We start from the raw sequence: 26,745 nt of genomic DNA on the forward strand, positions 1-26,745 counted from the left end.
TCCTTGGTTCAGCTCTATGCTCCCCACACCCCTAACATTACCCTGTCTCTGTATACTTTTATATTCAGATTAAATAAATCCAGAAAGTCTCTTTATAAATGTCCAATATAAAAGATATAAAAATAAGCAATAAGATGTTATTTCCATTTCTATGCAAAGGTATGTACAGTGGTGCTTGAAAGTTTGTGAGCCCTTTAGAATTTTCTATATTTCTGCATAAATATGACCTAAAACATCATCAGATTTTCATGCAAGTCCTAAAAGTAGATAAAGAGAACCCAATTAAACAAATGAGACAAAGATATTATACTTGGTCATTTATTTATTGAGGAAAATGATCTAATATTACATATCTGTGAGTGGCAAAAGTATGTGAACCTCTAGGTTTAGCAGTTAATTTGAAGGTGAAATTAGAGTCAGATGTTTTCAATCAATGGGATGACAGTCAGGTGTGAGTGGGCACCCTGTTTTATTTAAAGAACAGGGATTTATCAAAGTCTGATCTTCACAACATGTTTGTGGAAGTGTATCATGGCATGAACAAAGGAGATTTCTGAGGACCTCAGAAAAAGCGTTGTTGATGCTCATCAGGCTGGAAAAGGTTACAAAACCATCTCTAAAGAGTTTGGACTCCACCAATCCACAGTCAGACAGATTGTGTACAAATGGAGGAAATCCAAGACCATTGTTACCCTCCCCAGGAGTGGTCGACCAACAAAGATCACTCCAAGAACAAGGCGTGTAATAGTTGGCGATGTCACAAAGGACCCCAGGGTAACTTCTAAGCAACTGAAGGCCTATCTCATATTGGCTAATGTTCATGAGTCCACCATCAGGAGAACACTGAACAGCAATGGTGTGCATGGCAAGGTTGCAAGGAGAAAGCCACTGCTGTCCAAAAAGAACATTGCTGCTCATCTGCTAAAGTTTGCTAAAGATCACAGGGACAAGCCAGAAGGCTATTGGAAAAATGTTTTGTGGACAGATGAGACCAAAATGGAATGTTTTGGTTTAAATGAGAAGGGTTATGTTTGGAGAAAGGAAAACACTGCATTCCAGCACAAGAACCTTATCCCATCTGTGAAACATGGTGGTGGTAGTATCATGGTTTGGGCCTGTTTTGCTGCATCTAGTAGGCCAGGACGGCTTGCCATAATTGATGGAACAATGAATTCTGAATTATACCAGGGAATTCTAAAAGAAAATGTCAGGACATCTGTCCATGAACTAAATCTCAAGAGAAGGTGGGTCATGCACCCACAAGTCATTCTACCAAAGAATGGTTAAAAAAGAATCAAGTCAATGTTTTGGAATGGCCAAGTCAAAGTCCTGACCTTAATCCAATCACAATGTTGTGGAAGGACCTGAAGCGAGCAGTTCATGTGAGGAAACCCACCAACATCCCAGAGTTGAAGCTGTTCTGTATGGAGGAATGGGCTAAAATTCCTCCAAGCCGGTGTGCAGGACTGATCAACAGTTACCGGAAACGTTTAGTTGCAGTTATTGCTGCACAAGGGGGTCACGCCAGATACTGAAAGGAAAGGTTCACATACTTTTATCACTCACAGATATATAATATTGGATCATTTTCCTCAATAAATAAATGACAAAGTATAATATTTTTGTCTCATTTGTTTAACTGGGTCCTCTTTACTTTTAGGACTTGTGTGAAAATCTGATGATTTAGGTCATATTTATGCAGAAATATAGAAAATTCTAAAGGGTTCACAAACTTTCAAACACCACTGTATTTTACGCTTGCTAGTACATCACTGAGGTCTGCTAAACTTCATTCTTGGCTTTGATGAGGTAGCCACTGAATATGATGTAGGTATCAAAGTCATCACTGAAGATGGCATTCTCTCTCTCGCCCTTATAGAGACGAACCCACACCTCATCATCTCTCTCCAGCTCCAGCATCAGGCTCTGGCTCTGCATGATGGAGCGATCACTGGGCTGTGCATACAGGATGGCCATTTCTTGCTCGTTTTTCATCACATGCAGGTATGTCTCCTTCTGGTTCCATGTGTGCACGTTGAGGCTGAAGAAGTAAATTCCTGGCACGTAGCAAAAGAATTTGCCTGAAAACATGTTGAAATGGCCATACAGGTTGACTAATTCTGTGTCAAACACCAGCGTCTGGTAGTAGTCGTTGCTATGCAGGGCTTTCTTTCGGCCTACAGAGAAGGCAGAATAGTAGGATTTACAGGGTTCTCCTGGGGTTCCCATATTGCCCTTGGAGCCCTTTAAGCCATTGGGTCCTTTTGGGCCTGTCTGCCCTGTCTTGCCTACTTTGCCATAGGGTCCACGCTCTCCGCTTTCTCCCTTTTCTCCTGCATGCAAGAGGAAGCATTAATATGCTGCAGGTTTGAATAGACTATTACACTACAAACATGTCATTTTTATTTAAATATAAGCATTAATATAAGATGTTCCTACATTACATTTTTTAATGTATGTAAAAATGCCAAGTAAACATCATTAAGTATGTGGGTCACATCCAAAGCTACTGTCACTCCAGGAGGCTTTGGCACTTTTGAGCCAGACTTCTCACAATCCTACTGAGGGCTGATTTCTGCATTGGCGCATTGAAGCATATTTGCATCGGCATGCAGAGAAGTGGTTTATAGGTAAGCATGACGGAGTACTAACAATGCATCTAGGTACTGTGAATCAACCATGCTTTAGGCAATTGATTCACGGAGGAGATGCATCTGTAGAAATATTGTACCAGAAATGGGATAAAAAGAGACATTTTCAACAATAATTTCTGTCAACCATAAGCTGAAGGGATGCAGCTAACGTCCTAACCATTTTTGAAAGTCAAGTACAGGGTGTTTCAAAAATTGATATCATTTCACAATCTAATAACTTTGCCAATTCTCGTTCAATTGACCTCAAATTTTAACAGCATGTGTGGAAACAGGTCAAAATTTTATGTTTCATGTTTTTTGTTTTTATCTTTTTAGGTATAGGAATGCCGTTCACTGGAAAAGAAAAGGCGTTTTGTGTGTTAGAGTACGCTCGAACACAATTGAACAAGACTGTGCAGTGTGTATTTATGAGGGAATTCTCTAAAAATGCACCAACTGCAATGTAGATTTGGACACGGCACAAAAAGTTCAAAGAGGAAGGCTGTCTGTGTCTCAGGCGGCATGCATATTGAAAATTTGTGAAGTTGTTCATGGAATCCACATACCTTTTTGAATTTCTCATTCAAATTTTGAGGAATAAATCTTATATTGGTCAACATTAAGCCTGTTCAGTTTTATTTGTTTAGACTATGTAGTTTCTGGGATATTTACATCTCCAATAATATCAAATTTTTTTTAAACACCCTGTGCAAGCAAGCAAAAAAAAACCAAACAGTTTATTCATGTTGGTACTTTCTTATAGTGGTGTCTGTAACAAAATGTCTCCTGTGTGATAAAACTACTGGATCTGGAAAGCTATAAATTAACAGCAGGAGCAAGTTTCTATCAAGTTTTTGTTTTGTTTTTTTCCCCTGCATGCATTTTGCACCATGATGATATGATCAGGGCGGCACGGTGGTGTAGTGGTTAGCGCTGTCGCCTCACAGCAAGAAGGTCCGGGTTCGAGCCCCGTGGCCGGCGAGGCCCTTTCTGTGCGGAGTTTGCATGTTCTCCCCGTGTCCGCGTGAGTTTCCTCCAGGTGCTCCGGTTTCCCCCACAGTCCAAAGACATGCAGGTTAGGTTAACTGGTGACTAAATTGACCGTAGGTGTGAATGTGAGTGTGAATGGTTGTCTGTGTCTATGTGTCAGCCCTGTGATGACCTGGCGACTTGTCCAGGGTGTACCCCGCCTTTCGCCCGTAGTCAGCTGGGATAGGCTCCAGCTTGCCTGTGACCCTGTAGAACAGGATAAAGCGGGATGAGATGAGATGATCACATATTATTTACAGAAAACTGTGTGATAATGTTGCATTTGCATATATTAAAGTGTGGCTTTATATTTCATGTAGTTGTCATTAAAATGGTCAATTTAGCCAGTCTGGATTGTACACTTTACTTTCTTTTTGCCTCCCAGCAAAGACACAGTGTATGTGATGTTGGTCTTTTTTTCTAATGAAAGCAGTTATTATTCCATAATTATTACATTTGTGGATTTCCTGTAGTGCTTCGACATAAATCTCTTGATACTGCTTATTACAGAATGACCACTTTAAAACTGTTTTCAGTGAGAAATGACTTGGTTTATAACTGATGACCCAAGGTTCTTTTATCCTCCAGCACTTTGTCAAATAAAGTTACAGCTGTGATCTCTTATGTTTATTCTGTTGGTGAAGCAAAACTCTCCTTTGTTTATTGCTCAGAGACTGCTTTTTCACATTGCCTTTTTTGTGGTTTGTTTCATTCAACACTGCCCCCTGGTGTATGAAGGAAGACACCTACGCAAGCATCCACACAACATCCTGACAAGCCCACAGATGCATGGTGACCGAAGTATCATCCTACCTCACTCTCTCTAAGTGAAAAAAGTAATCATAGGTTATGGCAGCTAATTCATTGAATGAATGAACTGCATTATGAACAGTGAAACAAAATGAAGGAAAAAATCTCAGCAAGTGAAAATATCTTGAATATAGTCATATTTGTCTAGTTTTTCCTATTAGAATTACAATAAACCAAATATATGATTATTAAACCAATTTCTAGAATTTTGTACCAGGTTCAAGATTTAAATATTATTATTATTATTATTATTATTATTGGCGGCACGGTGGTTTATTCATTAGTACTGTCACCTCACAGCAAGAAGGTTCTGGGTTCGAGCCCGATGGCCAACGGGGGCCTTTTTGTGTGGAGTTTGCATGTTTTCCCTGTGTCTGTGTGGGTTTCCTCTGGGTGCTCCGGTTTCCCCCACAGTCCAAAGACATGCAGGTTAGGCTAATTGGTGGCTCTAAATTGACTGTAGGTGTGAATGTGAGTGTGAATGGTTGTTTCTCTATGTGTCAGCCCTGAAATAATCTGGCGACTTGTCCAGGGTGTACGCCGCCTCTCGCCCATAGTCAGCTGGGATAGGCTCCAGCTTGCCCACAAGCCTGCACAGGATAAGCGGTTACAGATGATCAAGTCAAATCAAGTCAACTTTATTGTCAAATATGCTATACATGCTCGACATACAGCACAGATGAAATATCAGTCCTCTCTGACCCATGGTGCAAACAGGCAATGCAATAAATAAAAATAGAATAATTGAAAAAAATATATATATAAACAGTATAAACACTCTAGATAGGAACTAGACATAGACTAAGCACTCAAACAATATAAACAGTATAAATAAACAGTATAAACACTAGATAAGAACAAGACATAGACTAAACACTCAGACAATATTAACAGTGTAAACACTAGATAAGAACTACACACAGACTAAACACTCAAACAGACAATGTAAACAGTATAAACACTCTAGATATGAACTAGACGTAGACTAAACACATATATATATATATATATATATATATATATATATATATATATATATATATATATACACACACATACATAAATTGGTTCAAATAACCAAACAGTCAAGGGCACCTGAGGTATAGCAGGTAAACATGAAACATGAAATAAGCAGTATAAACAAACTAGCAGCTGTTAAGATGAGGTAGTGAATAATAATGAATGGATTTATTATTATTATTATTATTATTATTATTATTATTATTATTATTATTATCTATCCATCCATCCATTATCTGTAGCTGCTTATCCTGTTCTACAGGGTTGCAGGCAAGCTGGAGCCTATCCCAGCTGACTATGGGTGAGAGGCGAGGTACACCTTGGACAAGTCGCCAGGTCATCGCAGGGCTGACACTGAGACAAACAACCATTCATGCTCACATTCACACCTACAGTCAATTTAGAGCCACCAATTAGCCTAACCTGCATGTCTTTGGACTGTGGGGGAAACCGGAGCACCCGGAGGAAACCCACGCAGACACGGGGAGAACATGCAAACTCTGCACAGAAAGGCCCTCGCTGGCCGCTAGACTTGAACCCAGGACCTTCTTGCTGTGAGGCGGCAGTGCTAACCATTACATCACCGTGCCACCCCTATTTTGTTTTTTCTTTCCCAGAAAGAAGCAAAATGATCTGACAATTTGTAGATTTAAATATTAAAATATATTTTTAAACATAAGTATTGAAAAACAGGCTGAATAATCATATTTGTTTCATAATTTCATAAGAAATCTTAGATAAATCTGTTCACATTCAAGATATTTTCTCTTGCAAAGATATACTTTTTTGCAGTCATTTTTTTTTTGGTCTCTTAAACCACTTCTGTGCAGTGAAGTAAATGATGGTTATGTATAAACTTTGTACCTTTAAGGATGGTGATGTTTATCTGTGGAACCACCTGGTATTGTGGGTAAGTGCTGTGATATTGTTGTGGCTCCTCGCCTGGATCACAACATCGCCGACACTCAGTCGTCCTGCTGTCACTGCAGGCGAAGAAAGCTGATCACCTTCTTTATTGTAATCATTATTACTGTAGCTTCATTAGGTTGCATTATAGAAGTACTGCATTATATCATGAATAGATTTAATTCATTTGGTTGAGCTGTGGATTATGAACATGAATCATGGTCTTCTGGATGAAACGTTAAGTGTTGCTGATACCTGGTGTCTCGATGATACTCAGTGTTTTGGTGGTGATCTCTGGGGTTATATTGATCACGGTCTGTCACAGTGTAAGGGGTCCTGTATGGTTCGGCCCATGTTGCACACATCAGTAGTAGTAATCCTACACTCATTGCTGGCACAGGGGTCCCATGATGACTGCATATCCAGGCCATCTGTTATGTGCGTAAAAGTCTGTCAAAATCTTATAAACAAGTAATTGGGACTTAATTGGGGTTTTTACGATTGGATTTACACAATCTGTCTAACATTTGAACACAAAATATTTTTATTGTGGTACAATAAAACAAATAATTAAATTAAAGAAAATGCAGACACTTGTTGGGTATATACAGTAGGTATTTACCCCCCTTGGTCAATACTCGGTAGAACCACCTTTGGCCACCACCAGATATACCAATTATAGTTTTCTGGGGTACATCCGTATCAGCTTTCCACATACCAGGCATCTGAGACATTTGCATAAAAGTTAGACTTTACAAATTTCAGGCAAGTGACCAAATTTTAACCAGGAATTGTGTGTGCAGTCCTTTTTTTCCATCAGTGTGCACCATATTGTTTAAACACAACAGTGTTCATCTAAATAGCTGTGGCAATAATTATGGTTCAGTTATCCAAATCATTCGAGAGACAGTCTGAGATCTTCCTGTATTGGGTTAAAGTGGTTTTGGACCTGCTTTTGTTGTCTCTTCTTTTCCAACTACAACTGCAGAAACTCTAGAATATTCAGCTAGTGGTATTGCAGTGATTACTCTGGTCATGCAAACAATTTATATTTCATCCTTAGATCAGACACTTTTAAATTACGATGTAGAAGAAGTAGTGAAGACGGTCTTAAAATGGCTCACAGTTTGCATTACGTTAATGCCATTTAGCAGACACTCTTATCCAGAGCAACATACAACATACCCAGAGGAGCCTGGGGAGCAGTTGGGGGTTAGGTGCCTTGCTCAAGGGCACTTCAGCCATTCCTGCTGGTCCAGGGAATTGAACCAGCAAACTTTTGGTCCCAAAGCTGCTTCACTAACCATTAGGCCATGGCTTCTGCAGTTTAACAGCAAAAATGATAAAATATTTAATACCAGTGGTCATTTTAGGATTTGAAAATGAAGTAAGATGAGACACTTTAAGTCTTGTGCAAAGTGCTGTGCAGTTCATAAGGTTAAAAGCATTTAAAAACAGCATTTACAAGAACTGTTAAAAAATAAAATTAAGTTTGTAAAATGGCCTTGATTGGTTACCTAATATATTAACTGCAGAAAGAATGAAAGACTTTAAAATGTCTATTTTGGCATCCTAAACAGCATCCTGAAGGAAATAACTGAAAGGAGGGGTGAAGAGATACACTAAGTAGCAGTGGCGGCTGGTAGTCTTTCAAACAGGGGAGGCTGGTCGGTTACGATATTTCCAGATTTTAAAAGAAAAAAGAAAAAACACATCAATTTTGCCCATACTCTTGCCTCTGATCTGGCTGATTGTTGGCAGGGTCACAAACTGTAAAATAACAGGTTCTTTTGGCCCATTAGCCTACTGTCCAATATACATGATGGTGGTGTTGGGGGGGGGGGTTATATTTTAACATTTTATATTTTAAAATTGTGGCATGTTGTTTAAAAATTGATCATTATTGAAAGCAGCTCTTTGTCAGAAACCTCAGCAGTAACAGCAGAGTGTTCTGGAATAGGCACAAGCACTGACCTTGGGGAGCCAAACATAGAGCTGGGTGCCACACATTTCATTCAATGACACTTTCCCTATATTTTACTTATTTTGACTGAGAAATGTTTTATTGACAATTTTGATAACCCTTCACTTTTAATCCAGGTCTGTAGTGTGAAATGTTCTCGGCTGTGTTTTTGTTTAAAAATGTTTTCCAAATTGTAGCTGTGTTTAATTCATATCCAGAGAAATATATATTCCAATATAATATACTCAGCATAAACATTTTAAATAGATTCTATATTTATGGTCCATCCATGACATATTACTAAAGTAGCCTATTTACTGTTGTTGATGTGGGTCACCAGCCCACGTTTGACCAAATCACGGATCCGGGTTTAATCAAGAGGCATGGCCTCTGCATCATTGCATGATGCAGAAAAACTAGTCCATGCTTTCGTTACCTCCAGGTTGGATTATTGTAATGCCTTACTGTCTGGATGTTCCAATAAGTGCATAAACAAACTCCAGTTAGTTCAAAATGCCGCAGCAAGAGTCCTTACTAGAACTAGAAAATATGACCACATCATGCCTGTCTTATCCACACTGCATTGGCTCCCAATCAAATTTCGTATTGATTATAAAATACTACTATTGACCTTTAAAGCACTAAATGGTCTCGCACCACAGTACCTGAGTGAACTTCTGCTCCTCTATGACCCGCCACGCCTACTTAGATCAAAAGGTGCAGGCTATCTGCTGGTACCTCGTATAGTGAAGGCTACATCAGGGGGCAGAGCCTTTTCTTACAAAGCCCCACTGTTATGGAACAGCCTTCCAAGTAATGTTCGGGAATCAGACACAGTCTCAGCATTTAAGTCTAGGCTGAAAACATATCTGTTTAGTCAAGCCTTTTGTTAATGGTGTTTATGAGGTAAAGGAGTAGATCTGGAGGGTCCTCAGACATAGAGTGTTTTGGTAAACTGGGATGTATGGATGCTGTCAGTCCCCACTCGCTTGCTCACTCGAGTTTGTTGACGGTGCAGTGGCTGGCTGCTTTATGTCCCGGGGCTCCCTCATGCCTGTGTTACCTTCTGGCTCTCTCCTTTTAGTTATGCTGTCATAGTTAGTTGCCGGAGTCCCTGCTTGTACTCGGTGCAATATGTATACTGTTCCTACTTATTCAGGTGACATTGGGCATACCTAACCACCTGTGTTTTCTTTCTCTCCCCCCCCCCCCCAAAATCTGTCCCTCTGAGTTACATGGAGTCAACAGGAAATCTTTTGGTGGAGACGGTGGGGACCTCGACTGGCTATCGTAGCCTGCAGGGAATCGGCCGTCAGACATTCTGTCGCATGTCCCAGACCTGGTGAAATGTAACTGAATTGTCTTGGCCAGGCCTAACGGTCCCATCTGCATCTCATCATTGCTGAGGAGTGTGCTCCCATCACCCAATCAAGCATCCAGCCAGAGCAGGTCATGATATATTTTTTACCATATTAACATGCCATTGTGCGTCATGCCTGATGTAAAGACTCTCGTCTCTGCGAGCCTACCACACAGATTTAATACTTGTCATTTTTAGGGCATACCTAACAACGTGTTTTCTTCCCCCCCCCCCCCCATCTGTCCCTCTGAGTTACATGTTGATCCTGGGATTGAGATGCTGGCCTCTTCTGCCCCTCGGACCTGCTTGATCCATCCTGGTGCCCTGTGTCTGGTCGGAGTTTTATCGCCCCACTCCTGTGAAGGACGGCCCCATGAGGACAGTTGAGGGTTATACCTGTTAAAACTGTTAATATTATAGTCAGGCTGTCTGTTGTTGCCCAAATGAGGATGGGTTCCCTTTTGAGTCTGGTTCCTCTCGAGGTTTCTTCCTCATGTCGTCTGAGGGAGTTTTTCCTTGCCACCGTCGCCACAGGCTTGCTCATTGGGGATAGATTAGGGATAAAATTAGCTCATGTTTTAAGTCGTTCAAATTCTGTAAAGCTGCTTTGCGACAATGTTTATTGTTAAAAGCGCTGTACAAATCAACTTGATTTGATTTGATTTGATGGCCAACAATACATTTTCCTCATCACTGAACTTGCTGTTGGCCAATTCACTTTCTCGTACCAGGAGAGCTGAAAGGAACGAGTATTATTCCCTACCTTTTTCACCAAGTCAATTTGAGGCGTTGGTCTACCCTGCTCTTTAATTTTAATTTTTTCCTCGAAAGGAAGACTGCCAAATGGCTTCGCCAAAATTAAATCAACAATGCTTGGCATCCGTGTGCAGCTTTCTTGCTAGCTGACTAGCCCCCTCAAGTTCAAGTTCAGTCACTCAAATAAACGAAATTTCTGGAACTAAGATAGCAAACTTGACAACACTATATTTACACTTTATTTACAATGAAAATATATACAAACTAAAAAAGCTGGTAGAAACCGTATGTAATGAATGAAATCGAAATGTAAGCTGATCTCTTACAATACACCACACCACTTGCGAATCCGCATGGGACTGAACTGAAATTCACCACTGCCTGTCTATATTTGAAACGAGCTGTCAATCAAAGAAAATATCTGGCCGCTTTCACCAATCACCAGTCTCCTCGCAGAAAGCTTTGCCATGTCCCTCCCACTGTGAGGTTGGGAGTCCGTGGGAGTCTGTGGGCGGGCGTTTTCGCAGTATTTGTCCAATAATCGTCTTGCATTTTGATATTGAAAACCGCACAGCTCCCAAATGCCATTGAAGTCCACTGAGGCTGGGCTGCATCACGTTGTCACGAGGGGGAAAAACTCACGCACACATTAGGCAAACTGGGGAAAGTTATAACGGAATGATTTCGCACTGTAGTTGGGTTGAGCACATATATTTCTATGATTCTGGATCTGAAATAGCAATGTTATAAGGTCGGCTATAACATAAGCCTAGCACAATTCATCCTACACGATGTTCGTCATTTTTAGAGGAGGCTGAGCCTCCCTCGTTGTCTTAGAGCAATCGCCCATGCTAAGTACTGTCTGCTGATACAAGAGACATTAGACTGTTAGAATGAGCTAAGGTGTTAATATAATGCTTTTTACTTTAATTAAACTGACATTGGTTCAGTTAGAATAGTATGTGCAGGATCAATGTTGTTAGACATTGATTATAAAGCTGGCAATGTAATGGCTTGAATCATGAATTCAGTTACTGAAAGAATCCTGAATTCAACATAGCTTGGGTTACTCAAGTGAAATTATTTAGTAGCTTCTAACAGATCATCCTGGGAATTCATAACATATAATCATATTTTGGGTGTTATTTTGTCCCATTCTTCTTCCTGTAAACAGGTCTTAAGGTGTGCAACAGTATGGGGTCAATGTTGTCTTTTTTATTTTGCTTGTTTGTTTCAAGGAACCCTCTTCTTTCATAGCTATGCCTTTGTAAAGTGTGCAGAATGTGCTTTTACACTGTCTTGTTGAAATATCCCTGGAAAAGCTGTTGTCTTGAAGACAGCATATGTTACTCCAAAATCTCAGTGTACATTTCTGCATTAATGCTGCTATCACAGAAGCGTAAGTTACTTTTGCCAAGGGCATGGACACAACACCATATCATGACAGACCCTGGATTTTGGGCTTGTTGATGGTTCTTTTAGTCTTTCGTCCAGAGGACATAGAGTCCAGTTCTTCCAAAAAAAAAAAAGACCTGAAATACTGATTCAGCTGACCACAATACACATTTCCACTGTGTGATGGTCCATCCCAGATGCCTCCGAGCCCAGAGAAGTTGATGGAGCTTCTGGACACAGTTAACATAAGGCTTTCTTTTTGTACAGTAAAGTTTTAACTGGCACTTGTAGATGTAAGTCTATACTGTAGTGCTTTACAAAGGTTTGCCAAAATAATCCCAAGCCCATGTGGTTATATCAGCTATAGATGAATGACGGTTCTTGATGAACTGTCATCTGAGGGATCAGAGATCAGGGGTGTTCAGCTTAGGCTTGTGCCCTTGCCCTTTCTGAAATTCCTCCAGATTCCTTGAATCATTTAATGATCTTATGCACCATTGAGGGGGAAATATCCAAATCCCTTCCTAACTTTCTTTGAGGAACACTGTTTTTAATCATTTCAATAATTTTCTCACCCATTTGTTGACAAATTGGAGATTCTTGGCCCATCTTTGCTACTCAAAGACCAGGCCTTTCCTGGATACTGATTTTGTACCAAATCATGATTATACTCACCTGTTGACATCACCTGTTTTGAATCACCTCACTATCTAATTGTTTTACCTCATTACTAGCCCTAAATTGCCTCCAACCTAACTTTTATTAGAATGTGTTACAAGCTTGAAACTTAAGAATGGATGTATATTAACAAACGAAATGAAGTTGACCAGACAAAGCATGAAATATCTTGGGTTCATACTATCTACAATGAAATACAAGTCAAAGTAAATTTAGAAATCACTGCTTTCTTTTTAAATTTGCATTTTCCATTTGGTCCCAACTTTTTCTGATTTGGGGTTATAAAAATAATATCTAAGTCTTATGATTTGCATTTCACTGTAGCCTCTGGTCCATTCCCTCCTTTCCTTTACCACTTCTAAGGAAAATTCTCTTTCTAAATAAAGAAAAGGTTGACGTGGCCCTCTCAGAAAGGCCTTGTGACCTTGAGGAAAAACAGCCTTGACAGTAACATTTGGCCGATTGATTGACCAGCCCCAACAAATACACAATAGCACCTTCACTGGCTTTGTCTTAGACCTCATCGATTCCACTTGCCACTTCTTCACTTGAGTAATTGTTTGAATAGTGGCAATTAACCTAAGGTCAGTTCCATACATCTGATCCTTTCTGATGTGCTGTTTCAAAGCAGACTCATATGCTTAAAGGTAGACTGCCTTTCAGATTTTTCAAGTGTAGGGCATAAAAAGAATTTTCCCTGACACCCAATTATTTTTGTTTCGTGGACTGAAAGCTACTGAATTTGAATAACAGATTTCCAATTTTATTTATTTATTTTTAAAAAATAGAACAATTAATGAATTTAGGGCCACGTGGCCCTAAATTCCCCGCTATTTTTTCTTCCTTTACCATGACCCAATTCAAGATACTACATCATGCATCACATGGTGGGCTTTCCCCATTCGTGCAAGGCATTGTGGGATAAAAATTTGAAACAGAAGAGGGAAATGGAGGACGCAAATGAAACATGAAATAGCGACTACAGTACCGGAAAGTGAGAAGAAAAGATGTTATGTTGCGAAGGAAAGGAAACGCAGGGCCAAACTGATAAATATTGCGGTCAGCGAGCACCTCGGTGTGATCAGCTGTTCGTTTAGCAACAGAATGACATAACTGTCAGTGCACAGTCAAAGTAAACCTGTATATGGCAGTAATGCAACACTGGATGCCAGCTGCAGTAAAACCCAAAAGAATAAGGAAAAGAAGAAGATAAACCTGCGCATGCGCACATGGACTTCCTCCGTCTGCTTGACTGCACGAAGTGAGCGATTTCATGCACATTATTTGCTTGAGAATCCCCTCAAATTAAATAACTTCCCAGCCACAGAATGGCAGGGGTTTGTGGTTTTTTCTGTTTTGTTTTTTTTAGATATTGCAGAAATAAACATGTATCACAATGACCAAATTTCAGAGGGAATTAAATTTCACCGATCTTGTGAAATCGAAAGGCCGTCTAGCCTTAAGAGATTGTTTTTTGGATGAAAAAATAGCCCAGTTCCTGTCTAGTCAACTGTTTAAACGGCTTTGTTAGAGGAATCTGCATGAGTGAATGTGCTGGTAAATAAAGCTCTGCACGTGGCCACATTTTTGTACAGCTGTGGCAGTAAATTATACTGAGATCTGGAACATTCAGGATGCCATACAAGTGTTAGTTCTGGCCTAAAAGGATTTCTAAAGGCCTAAAATGGAATAACAGCTCAGAGACAAGAATTAATAGTGCACATTATGCTTCTGACATCAATATTTATTTTAAATCAATGATAAATATAATGTCTGAATTTTCTTTGCATAGAAAATTGGAAACTGAGTGCACAGGGAATTGGCTTGATTAAAATGTTCAAATATAGATTTATTGTTTTCATTAAGCCCTTCATTTTTCAAGCACAAGAGCTACTGCTGGATCACTTAAATAAATGAATAGTTACATGTGACAAAGGCACTCCTGCTTCTGACTCACTGCATGGATGTTCTCCAGCTGGCACTGATTCTCAGAGCAACCTAATTTCTCAATGCACAACACTAACACTGTGCCAGTAAAGACCAGGATATAGACAAAGTAGGTAATGTGGGAGACTTAACACAAACAGTCTGGGCTGTACACAGAAATACACAGCAATGATGTTGTCTTCTTTCCTGAGCTGAAAGAAATGGAAAAATACTTCATGCAGGACACTGTAACTGTCTCTAGCAGAGCAGACACTAAATGCAGCAGATTGACAGACGAAGCAAATGACACACTTAGACGACGGTGACAATATGAGAGTTGTGCCAGGCCACATTTCAACAAGAGCTCTATGCAAAATCTCCAGCAAACAGGGAGGACATGCATTTTACATCCATCTTTTCTGTGAGAAGTTTTACTGCCTCTGCACATGGAAAGTCACATGACTCAAAACAAAACTCTCCATTCCAGCTTGAACAAAAATTGCGAACATAAAGTTGACAATGCAGATTTGTGCATTTATTTTATTTCCACTGTATCTGGTACTTAATTGTGTTTTGCATACAGTGGTGCTTGAAAGTTTGTGAACCCTTTAGAATTTTCTATGTTTCTGCATAAATATGACCTAAAACATCATCAGATTTTCACACAAGTCCTAAAGTAGATAAAGAAAACCTAGTGAAGCAAATGAGACAAAAATATCATACTTGGTCATTTATTTATTGAGGAAAATTATCCAATATTACATAACTGTGGGTGGCAAAAGTATGTGAACCTTTGCTTTCAGTATCTGGTGTGACCCCCTTGTGCAGCAATAACTGCAACTAAATGTTTCCAGTAACTGTTGATCAGTCCTGCACACCGGCTTGGAAGAATTTTAGCCCATTCCTCCGTACAGAACAGCTTCAACTCTGAGATGTTGGTGGGTTTCTTCACATGAACTGCTCGCTTCAGGTCCTTCCACAACATTTCGATTGGATTAAGGCCGGGACTTTGACTTGGCCATTCCAAAACATTAACTTGATTCTTTTTTAACCATTCTTTGGTAAAACAACTTGTGTGCTTAGGGTCATTGTCTTGCTGTGTGACCCACCTTCTCTTGAGATTCAGTTCATGGACAGATGTCCTGACATTTTCCTTTAGAATTTGCTGAATCATTCAGAATTCATTGTTCCATCAATTATGGCAAGCCGTCCCGGCCTAGATGCAGCAAAGCAGGCCCAAACCATGATACTACCACCACCATGTTTCACAGATGGGATAAGGTTCTTATGCTGAAATGCAGTGTTTTCCTTTCTCCAAACATAACGCTTCTCATTGAAACCAAAAAGTTCTCTTTTGGTCTCATCCATCCCAAAACATTTTTCCAGTAGCCTTCTGGCTTGATCTTTAGCAAACTGCAGATGAACAGCAATGTTCTTTTTGGAGAGCAGTGGCTTTCTCCTTGCAACCCTACCATGCACACCGTTGTTGTTCAGTATTCTCCTGATGGTGGACTCATGAACATTAACATTAGCCAATGTGAGAGAGGCCTTCAGTTGTTTAGAAGTTAACCTGGGGTCCTTTGTGGCCTTGCCAACTATTACACACCTTGCTCTTGGGGTGATCTTTGTTGTTCGACCACTCCTGGGGAGGGTAACAATGGTCTTGAATTTCCTCCATTTGTACACAATCTGTCTGACTGTGAATTGGTGGAGTCCAAACTCTTTAGAGATGGTTTTGTAACCTTTTCCAGCCTGATGAGCATCAACAATGCTTTTTCTGAGGTCCTCAGAAATCTCCTTTGTTCATGCCAGGATACACTTCCACAAACATGTGTTGTGAAGATCAGACTTTGGTGGGGTTTACATTAGACCGTATCAGCGGATCATCAGATTAACGTTTTTAAAACGATTAACATGCACACAGCAACACCAATACACGATTCGCCTGCACACAGCAACGCCAATACACGGATACGCTCGGCTCCACAGGCATCCTGCGCTCCAAATCACTCCACCCTGAACAGCGAGTGCCCTCTGGAGGGTGCGCACTCCGGCCCTGCACAGCTCACAGAGCGCGCGAGTGAAGTGCACGAGCAGTAATTCGGGACTGAGCCGCTGTGTGTGTGCTCTCAGTGCATGTCGGGCATGCGCGTCACTTACCACTTGCAAGTGGAAGGATGGCAAGCCTAAAGACAATCATAACTACACAATGGGCAGTATTTGCATCAGTATTTGCAGTATTTTCATACTTTTATACTCTTTAATGAAAGGTGATACAAGGTGGAAGTCCGCGCCGTTTTTCAGCAGTCGCGTCACATGACCAACGCCAGCGAATCAGGAAGGTGGATGTCACAGTGACGTTGTCCAATGACAACGCCAGCTAGAGCTCAGCACAGCGTATCTGCGTATTCTCAATGTTTACACAGCACCGGACCAGACACGATCTGGATTGAATACGTGGACGCTGGCGGATTCCCGTTTCCCGGCGTTTCCAGGCGTTTTAATGTAAACGGACAGTGCATCCGCGAAGAAAACGAGACAGATACGGTCTAATGTAAACTTGGCCTTTGATAGATCCCTGTTCTTTAAATACAACCCCGATTCCAAAAAGTTGGGACAAAGTACAAATTGTAAATAAAAACGGAATGCAATGATGTGGAAGTTTCAAAATTCCATATTTTATTCAGAATAGAACATAGATGGCATATCAAATGTTTAAACTGAGAAAATGTATCATTTAAAGAGAAAAATTGGATGATTTTTAAATTTCATGACAACAACACATCTCAAAAAAGTTGGGACAAGGCCATGTTTACCACTATGAGACATCCCCTTTTCTCTTTACAACAGTCTGTAAACATCTGGGGACTGAGGAGACAAGTTCCTCAAGTTTAGGGATAGGAATGTTAACCCATTCTTGTCTAATGTAGGATTCTAGTTGCTCAACTGTCTTAGGTCTTTTTTGTTGTATCTTCCGTTTTATGATGCACCAAATGTTTTCTATGGGTGAAAGATCTGGACTGCAGGCTGGCCAGTTCAGTACCCGGACCCTTCTTCTACGCAGCCATGGTGCTGTAATTGATGTAGTATATGGTTTGGCATTGTCATGTTGGAAAATGCAGGGTCTTCCCTGAAAGAGCCGTCGTTTGGATGGGAGCATATGTTGCTCTAGAACCTGGATATACCTTTCAGCATTGATGGTGTCTTTCCAGATATGAAAGCTGACCATGCCACACACACTAATGCAACCCCATACCATCAGAGATGCAGGCTTCTGAAATGAGCGCTGATAACAACTTGGGTCGTCCTTCTCCTCTTTAGTCCGAATGACACAGCGTCCCTGATTTCCATAAAGAACTTCAAATTTTGATTCGTCTGACCACAGAACAGTTTTCCACTTTGCCACAGTCCATTTTAAATGAGCCTTGGCCCAGAGAAGACGTCTGCGCTTCTGGATCATGTTTAGATACGTCTTCTTCTTTGAACTATAGAGTTTTAGCTGGCAACGGCGGATGGCACGGTGAATTGTGTTCACAGATAATGTTCTCTGGAAATATTCCTGAGCCCATTTTGTGATTTCCAATACAGAAGCATGCCTGTATGTGATGCAGTGCCGTCTAAGGGCCCGAAGATCACGGGCACCCAGTATGGTTTTCCGGCCTTGACCCTTACGCACAGAGATTCTTCCAGATTCTCTGAATCTTTTGATGATATTATGCACTGTAGATGATGATATGTTCAAACTCTTTGCAATTTTACACTGTCGAACTCCTTTCTGATATTGCTCCACTATTTGTCGGCGCAGAATTAGGGGGATTGGTGATCCTCTTCCCATCTTTACTTCTGAGAGTCGCTGCCCCTCCAAGATGCTCTTTTTATACCCAGTCATGTTAATGGCCTATTGCCAATTGACCTAATGAGTTGCAATTTGGTCCTCCAGCTGTTCCTTTTTTGTACCTTTAACTTTTCCAGCCTCTTATTGCCCCTGTCCCAACTTTTTTGAGATGTGTTGCTGTCATGAAATTTCAAATGAGCCAATATTTGGCATGAAATTTCAAAATGTCTCACTTTCGACATTTGATATGTTGTCTATGTTCTACTGTGAATACAATATCAGTTTTTGAGATTTGTAAATTATTGCATTCCGTTTTTATTTACAATTTGTACTTTGTCCCAACTTTTTTGGAATTGGGGTTGTCCTGTTCCCATTCTGGAACACTGCCAGTACTTTATAAATTTATTTTTAAGGTCTACACATATGGAAATCAACTGTAGTTTTTGGAAGTAGCATCCTGGTCTGCTTTATATTATCAGGCTATTGCACATTTTATATGCTCATCATCTGCATCTTACTCGATCAAAGTAGACAAAGTGATGCTGCTTAGACATCTTCACATTGCATTTCCTTTGTGACTGAGCTATATAACAGAAGCACAACATTAGTCTTACAACCGAACAACAGCCAAAGGTAGCTTAAGCATGCTTCACTGTTGATGCCTTATCTAATGCTATCAGGGAACTGTACACAAATTAAGTGCTGTATGAAGGAAAATATTTAAATATTCTCAGAGAGGTTCACATACTTTTGCCACTCACAGATTTGTAATATTGGATCATTTTCCTCAATAAATAAAAGACCAAGTACATTTTTGTCTCACTTGTTTAACTAGGTTCTCTTTATCTACTTTTAGGACTTGTGTGAAAATCTGATGATGTTTTAGGTCATGTTTATGCAGAAATATAGAAAATTATAAAGATTTCACAAACTTTCAAGCACTACTGTAGCTTACATCATGGGTATTGTCAACTTAGAGACCACGGTCAGAACATGGACCCAACAAGTCGCCAGGTCATCGCAGGGCTGACACATAGAGACAAACAACCATTCACACCTCCGGTCAATTTAGAGCCTCCAATTAGCCTAACCTGCATGTTTTTGGACTGTGGGGGAAACCGAAGCACCCAAAGGAAACCCACACAGACACAACATGTAAACTCCACACAGAAAGGCCCCCATTGGCCGCTGGGCTCAAACCCAGAACCTTCTTGCTGTGAGGCGACAGTGCTAACCACTACACCACCGTGCCGCCCAGAACTGAACCAGATACTTGAAAAATACTTCAACAGAACTAATCAACATATGAAGAAAAACCTGACTGTAGTTCAGCAATGCTAGTTTTCTGAATACAAACCAGAAAGTTTGTGCAAAAGTATGTGAACCTTTGCTTTCAGTATCTGGCGTAACCCCCTTGGGTTGAGGTTCACATACTTTTGCCACTCACAGATATGCAATATTGGATCATTTTCCTCAATAAATAAATGACCAAGTATAATATTTTTGTCTCATTTGTTTAACTGGGTTCTCTTTGTCTACTTTTAGGACTTGTGTGAAAATTTGATGATGTTTTAGGTCATATTTATGCAGAAATATAGAAAATTCTAAAGGGTTCACAAATTTCCAAGCACGACTGTACAACATACCCAGAGCAGCCTGAGGAGCAGTTGGGGTTAGGGGCCTTGTTCAAGGGCACTACAGCCATTTCTGCTGGTCCAGGGAATCAAACTGGCAACCTTTTGGTCCCAAAACTGCTTTTCTAACCATTAGACCATGGCTTCCCCAGACTTGTTTGAGCTGACAGGAAATCTGCAGTAAATCAAATAATCACTCTTTACAACTGTGGTGAACAGAAAAGCATCTCAGAAAATAGAACACTTCAAACCTTGAGGAAGATAGGCTCCAACAGTCGATGACTACATCGGGTTCCACTCCAGTCAACCAAAAACAGGAATCTGAGGATACAGTGGCCACGGGCTCACCAATACTGGGCAGTTAAAGATGGGAAAAAAACCATCACCTGGTCTTTTTACAAATCTTCAACCATCCATTTTCTGTGAGCCTACAAATGTTTCTATTAAAAAGGCCAGTGAGTGTATACCATGCTACAGAGTAGGTCATGTAGTAATCCTTCATGCTTGATGCAGCTCAGAAAGCACCCTATGTGGTGTGTAAGAACACTGTCTGAGAGATACAGATGGGTTAGAACCTGTAGAAGTTCAAAGTGTTTTGTGGGCAAGTGCTCTGAAGGGTGCACTAATCCCTCACTAATCTTTTGATGTGCTTACTTGTGTGTCATGTGACCCGCTCTCGCTTCTCATGTCCGATCAGGCAGACAAGCCAATAGCTAGCACAGACAGATGTCGTGTGTGTGTGTGTGTGTGTGTGTGTGTGTGTGTGTGTGTGTGTGTGTGTGTGTGTGTGTGTGTGTGTGTGTGTGAGTGCATGCAGTGTTTCACCTCATTTGTGAGACTTTTTCCTGCATTTTGTCCAGTTAATTTGCTTATCCCCCTTTTCATGCTCATTCATGTTTACAATTCTACATCTGATATCCTTGATTCAGATCCTCTCTTCTTCCTGCGGATGTAAAGGTCTGGAGGTCATGTTTACTTGTACAGTACGTCATTCAGTGGCGCCTTCCCTCTAGCCAAAAAATTGGCTTGGCTCTATCAACACAGGCTGTGAGCTGACTGTAAATGTCTTGCATAAAATTGTTATTGCTTTGCACAACACCATGCCAAGTTTTAAATAATCCGCAACCAACTCCTTTCCTCAGCTCATTTTACTCCTTTTTTTTTTAACTTTGCTGATTCTGAGTGATTCAAATCAACAACAGAAGCAAATAATTTATAAAAAGATTTTTGTCTTGCATCTGCTTTGTTCCTCAAGGCCTGGGCATGCTGCACTTGCTTACTATTATTGTGACTATCATACTATCACACTATATTATTGTGACTATCATAAAGCATTTTTTTCCAACAATTTTTAAATGGTTAACAGTTTTGCCTTCCTAAATGGTTTGATATGCAATATTTTCTATTTTTAGAAAATAGAACTACAGGTTCTAAATCCTGTACTACCATTCAGCATTTGTGCACAGGGACAAAATGAAGAAGGCTTTAGGGTCCAAGATAGAATCTTTCTCAGAGTATACAAAAAAAAATTGTAAATGGTCAATTAAATTGTTTCAAAATAATGCCAGTCACACAAATGGATTTATTATAGACAGTTATTAATTTCCTAATCTAAAGATGAATAATGATGCAGCAGTTTTAATAAAACTATCAGGGGAAATTTGGGGGGGGGGGGGGGGGGGGTTTGTTGTTTGTTTGTTTTTTCAAGTTTTGAGTCTACATTTTAACACAATGTCACTTGTTTGAGTTCTGTGGGTGGAAGGTCCAGGAATAAAAATGCTCTATTGGTACCTATAAATACATATAATGGAACATATAATGTCTAAAATGCTTAGTATTTGAAAAATTTGAAAATATATTCAAAGGATACATATGTGGTGCAGTCTTAAAAAGGTACAGATGGAGAAAGCCCATGGCTGGAAAAAGTTTGAAAACCATGGCTCTGTGCAGTAGAACAAGAATACAGTAGGGCAGCACGATACTGTAGTGGTTAGCACTGTCGCCTCACAGCAAGAAGGTCCTGGGTTCAAGCCCAGTGGCCGACTGGGGCCTTTCTGTGTGGAGTTTGCATGTTCTCCCTGTGTCTGCATGGGTTTCCGCCAGGTACTCCGGTTTCCCCCACAGTCCAAAGACATGCAGGTTAGGCTAATTGGTGGCTCTAAATTGACTGTAAGTGTGAATTATTGTTTGTGTCTATGTGTCAGCCCTGCAATGATCTGGTGACTTGTCCAGAATGTACCCCGCCTTTTACCCGTAGTCAGCTGGGATAGGCTTCAGCTTGCCTGTGACCCTGTAGGACAGGATAAAGCGGCTAGAGATAATGAGATTATATATATATATATATATATATATATATATATCAAGTTCATGACCTAGTGTTCATGCACTGTTGGAACCCTCATTTGCACTTGATATTGATATGTGCTCTTCGAACTCTACAACCCACAGCTATGTGATATGCACTGTTTCCATCTGATAACAGGTAGCTACCCTCATCATCCTCTACTCACTCGGACCAGACCTCCCTGAATCAATCCCCACTTTCTATATCCAGTGCTGTGCAAAAGTCTTAGGCACATATAAAGAAATGATGTAGCCCAAAAATGGCTTAGAATAATGAAATTAAATGTTTCAAGATTTAAAAAAAATACTATAATCAGCAGTAAGCTATAATAAATGAAACAAAGTTAATATTTGGTGTGAGACAACCCTTTACTTTAAAAAAAAATATCTAGTAGTCTCAGGTACAATGAGTGCAGTTTTATAAGGAAATGAGCTGTAGGTTTTACTGAGCATCTTGCAGAACCAGCCACAGTTCTTCTGGACACTTTGACTGTCACACTCGCTTCTTCTTTGCAGCAAAACCCAGCAGCCTTCATGATGTTTTCTTTTTTTAATCTGAAAAGTGGTCTCTTATGTAATATGCTGCTCGGATACAAACATTTTTTCTGTTACGTTTAATTTTGTGCTGGAAAATGAACGTTTGTAACTCTAAAATGTTTTTGGGCTGACTTGATTATGTAGAAGTCATAAAATAGAAATCTATGACAAAAAGTTTGCATGAAAAAAATAGGGTACCTAAGGCTGTTGCACAGTACTGTATATCTATACTTCACTCACCACATAGTCAGTACCTTCATACTTCACTGAGTGATCTTGAATGTGGGATCTAACAGCTTGGATAGTTCTAAGTGCCTGATGAAAGAGTACCAGAACATCCTGTTATAAGAGCCACCACCTGCTTGAGCTCATCCTTTCCTGATATGGAATGCTTCTTTCTGCATGTGCTCATGCTCTCATGCTGTTAGAAAAAATAATGATAATAAAAACTCAGTAAGAAGAAAAGCTACACTCAGGCAGAGGGAGAGTGAAAGGGAGTAAGTTTCCTTTTGTTTTCTCTGGGGTAATCACACACCTGCACTTGCCTTCTTGGCAGACTTCGTTCTTCCCCACCCGACAATTCAAACTGCAGTAAGAAGAAAAAGGTGGGGCATTTTATGGCAGTATATTTCATTTCACAGGCTGAATACGTGTACCAACTAGTCTGTATTGTGCGTTCCTATGATATGTAGTGAAATGCATATCAAGCTTTCCTGTAAGCTTTCCTGATTTCAGTAAAGCTTACAAGGGAAAATGTATTGCAAAGTATTACTTCAAAGTATCATATTAGCATTACAGTATAATTATATATATATATATATATATATATATATATATATATATATATATATATATATATATATATATATATATCCATGACTCCCCTAGCAGACATGACGCTTCATATGACATTTCTTGAGATTAGACTATTGTAATTTTAATGAACCCTTATGGAAGAATTTTATATATATATCTTTTTTCATGTGCTTATATGAGTTATGGGCGACACAGTGGTGTAGTGATTAGCACTGTCGCCTCACAGCAAGAAGGTCCTGGGTTTGAGCCCAGCAGCCGGCGAGGGCCTTTCTGTGTGGAGTTTGCATGTTCTCCCCGTGTCTGCATGGGGAGAACATATCCAAAGACATGCAGATTAGGCTAATTGGTGGCTCTAAATTGACCGTGGATGTGAATGTGAGTGTGAATGGTTATTTGTCTCTATGTTCTGTCAGCCCTGTGATGACCTGGCGACTTGTCCAGGATGTACCCCGCCTCTCGCCCATAGTCAGCTGGAATAGGCTCCAGTTTGCCCGTGACCCTGCACAGGATAAGCGGTTACGGATAATGGATGGAAAAAAAAAGAATCATATGAAACACCTCCATGTGGAGAAATAACAACACATACACTACTTGTGAAAAAGGTGTAGAACATAACATGTGAAGTGTCTAAAAACGACTTGTGTACCATGCATAGTATGTGACTCGGGTGTGACTTTTTCTGTAAGGCTGAACAGCAAAGACAAAACCATCCTATCTGTTGTGTGTGACTGGATATTTAAAGATGCCGTTCTACTGTATGTGAAGCTGAATGGCAAAACATTGTGATATAAATTGTATTCAGGGATTACGAATAATTCCATGCTCAGTAATTTCATCATTGCTTTTCTTATGTCTTGTGTGATTGTTATGGGTTAAAAGAGAAAGCAGAGCTAAATCTGCTCCTGAGCTTTGCATTAAAACCAAGAGTCAGGAAAATCTTTTTGAAGTCGATGTTGCACATTTCTGCATGTCGAACCTATATAAACAAAGCTGAGTGAGACCATCTGACTTCAGAAGATCCCCATCTCCTCACTGTGGTCCCTATATAATGATGCAGAAGAGCAGCAGTAGTTCTGGAGGATAATTACATAGGTATGAACAATGTGGTAAGAACAATTTTCAAGTTTTATTCATTGACTCCTTACATTGTAATTGTGTGATCATGTTTTTGGTGAGAGATGAACCATATTTAAAGTGATGAAAATGCAGAGTTTCATAAGCCACTGCTCAAGTGCAGACTTGAGGCTGTCTGCACAAACCTCTTCCAGTAATAAAGTAATTTGAATTGGTCTTGATGATTGCATGCCTAAAGAATTCTTGACCCAGATTCATCCATGGCCTGTGGCTCAGTTAATTATTTTCCATCTACCAGAGATTTCATCAATGAATTGCTGCATTATTATCACAAACTTGCATCATATTAGAAAACAGACGTGTTTTGTTTATTTTTCTTGCACAGCTTGATTTCTGGAAATCGTACATTTGTTTGTGATGAAAACCACAACCCTGTCATTATCAAAATGATTATACCTATAAATAATGTCAACTGGAATCTAATGACAATTTTAATCAAATTGTCTGGCGGAAAGTTGAGAAAAAGAAAGCTCTTGCTCCAGTAAATATGTAAGATATTATTGTGAATGGTTTAAATAATGTGGGGTTTTTTTGCTAAATAAAACTGTACTGAGGGGTCCATGCACTTTTTTTTATGGTAATCACTAACTGCAAAAAGTTTGAGAATCCCAGACACTTCTTCCAGTTAAAATGTTTTACTCAGGTAAGAACAATTTAAATCATGACGCTGTGATTTATTATTTTCCTGCCACACATGTGTCAGACACCAGTATTGCACTGTGTCATTGTTCTCCTCATGTTGTTGAGCTTATGCCCCATTGCTGTCCATTTGTTCCCCAAAGAAACTGGTTTCAGTTAACAAAGAGCCATCACAGTCAGACTGCTGCTTCATATCACTCATGCCATCCAAAAGCCAAACTTCCAATGCACACTTACACAAGGATGTTGTTAAATTGCATACATTGTCCAAAAAGACACTTACCTCTACAGTTGGAAAAGGCAAAGCTAAAGGCTGACTATTATTCCTCTTCGTTTTGCACTATGAATGCTGCTGTTTTTCTCTAGAGTGTGTTTTCATGTCAGGCTCTGTGAGACATCTCGCCCCTGCAGTCCCAAACCTAGCATGCCATCACGAGTCAGAGAGAGGAGGATTGAGGGAGGGGCACAGATACAGCCAAGAGGGAGGGATAAAGGGAAAACAACAAGAGCATAAAGAAGAAAAAGAAGAATCCATAAGTGTAGGATTAATGAAAAGCCTAAAAGAGGAAGGGGAGAACTGGAGGAAGACAATCTGGAGGGAAATCAGAGAGATGAAATGAGAAAAGGAGAGACACCAGATTAAAATCAAGTTACGTCATGCTACATTCTCACATTATTTGACAGATGTCTCATAGCTTGCTTGCCCCATTTTACCTATAATAAAATAGCACAGATGGCATCACCATGAAGAGAGAGAGAGAGAAAGAAAGAAAGAAAGAAAGAAAGAAAGAAAGAGGGATAATACTCTGAGATACCAGAAGGATAATACTCTGAGATATTGTATTTCCTTTTAAAGAACAAATATAAACTACAACATGACTGAAATCTTCTTGCTTTAACAACTGGCCAACTTTCAAACGTGCACTGCAAAAAAAAAAAAAGAAAGAAAACTGAAGTTGAGGAGAAACTTACTTAATACTAGTGAAATTATCTTGCAGCATGGACAGATATTTTTACTTGATAAGACATCTTAGAATAAGTTGATTGCAATCTAGAACTAGGTTTAATAATCTCAGAACTGGTGTCCTGTATTCTTGTAATAGGAAATGCTAGATTGTTTCAACTATTTTCAAGATATTTTCACTCGCTAAGATGTAATTTTTTTTGCAGTGTAGCCCTCATATTCCTTTTTAGCTTGACTGTTTTCGGAAAAATGCTGTGGTTAAAGCTTATCTACAGTAAGCCTGACACAGGGGTTACTGGGAAGGGAGTGGAAGAAATCTGGCAAGTGGTGCTCTGCTACGGTTCCGGTCATTGACTTGCAATAGAAT

General features: G+C 39.9%; 1 protein-coding gene across 4 annotated transcripts; it reads right to left on the reverse strand.

Annotated features, from left to right (window-relative positions):
• Positions 1-319: 319 nt before the first annotated feature.
• Positions 320-25,844, reverse strand: c1qtnf1 (C1q and TNF related 1). 4 transcript variants are annotated; one of them, XM_060940074.1, is made up of 5 exons: positions 25,698-25,844; positions 23,371-23,411; positions 6,654-6,829; positions 6,357-6,475; positions 320-2,333 (listed from the first exon to the last, which is right to left on the reverse strand). In XM_060940074.1, the coding sequence occupies exons 3-5, from the start codon at positions 6,827-6,829 to the stop codon at positions 1,783-1,785; spliced, it is 846 nt and encodes a 281-aa protein (XP_060796057.1). In that variant the 5' UTR covers positions 23,371-23,411; positions 25,698-25,844; the 3' UTR covers positions 320-1,782. The 4 variants fall into 4 exon arrangements, with proteins under 4 accessions (XP_060796057.1, XP_060796056.1, XP_060796055.1 ...); XM_060940073.1 differs by having other exon boundaries at positions 23,361-23,411; XM_060940072.1 differs by lacking the exons at positions 23,371-23,411; positions 25,698-25,844 and adding an exon at positions 19,958-20,585.
• Between the last annotated feature and the right edge of the window lie 901 nt (positions 25,845-26,745).

The sequence above is a fragment of the Neoarius graeffei genome, chromosome 14, assembly GCF_027579695.1.
Source record: "Neoarius graeffei isolate fNeoGra1 chromosome 14, fNeoGra1.pri, whole genome shotgun sequence".
NCBI classification, from domain to species: domain Eukaryota; kingdom Metazoa; phylum Chordata; class Actinopteri; order Siluriformes; family Ariidae; genus Neoarius; species Neoarius graeffei.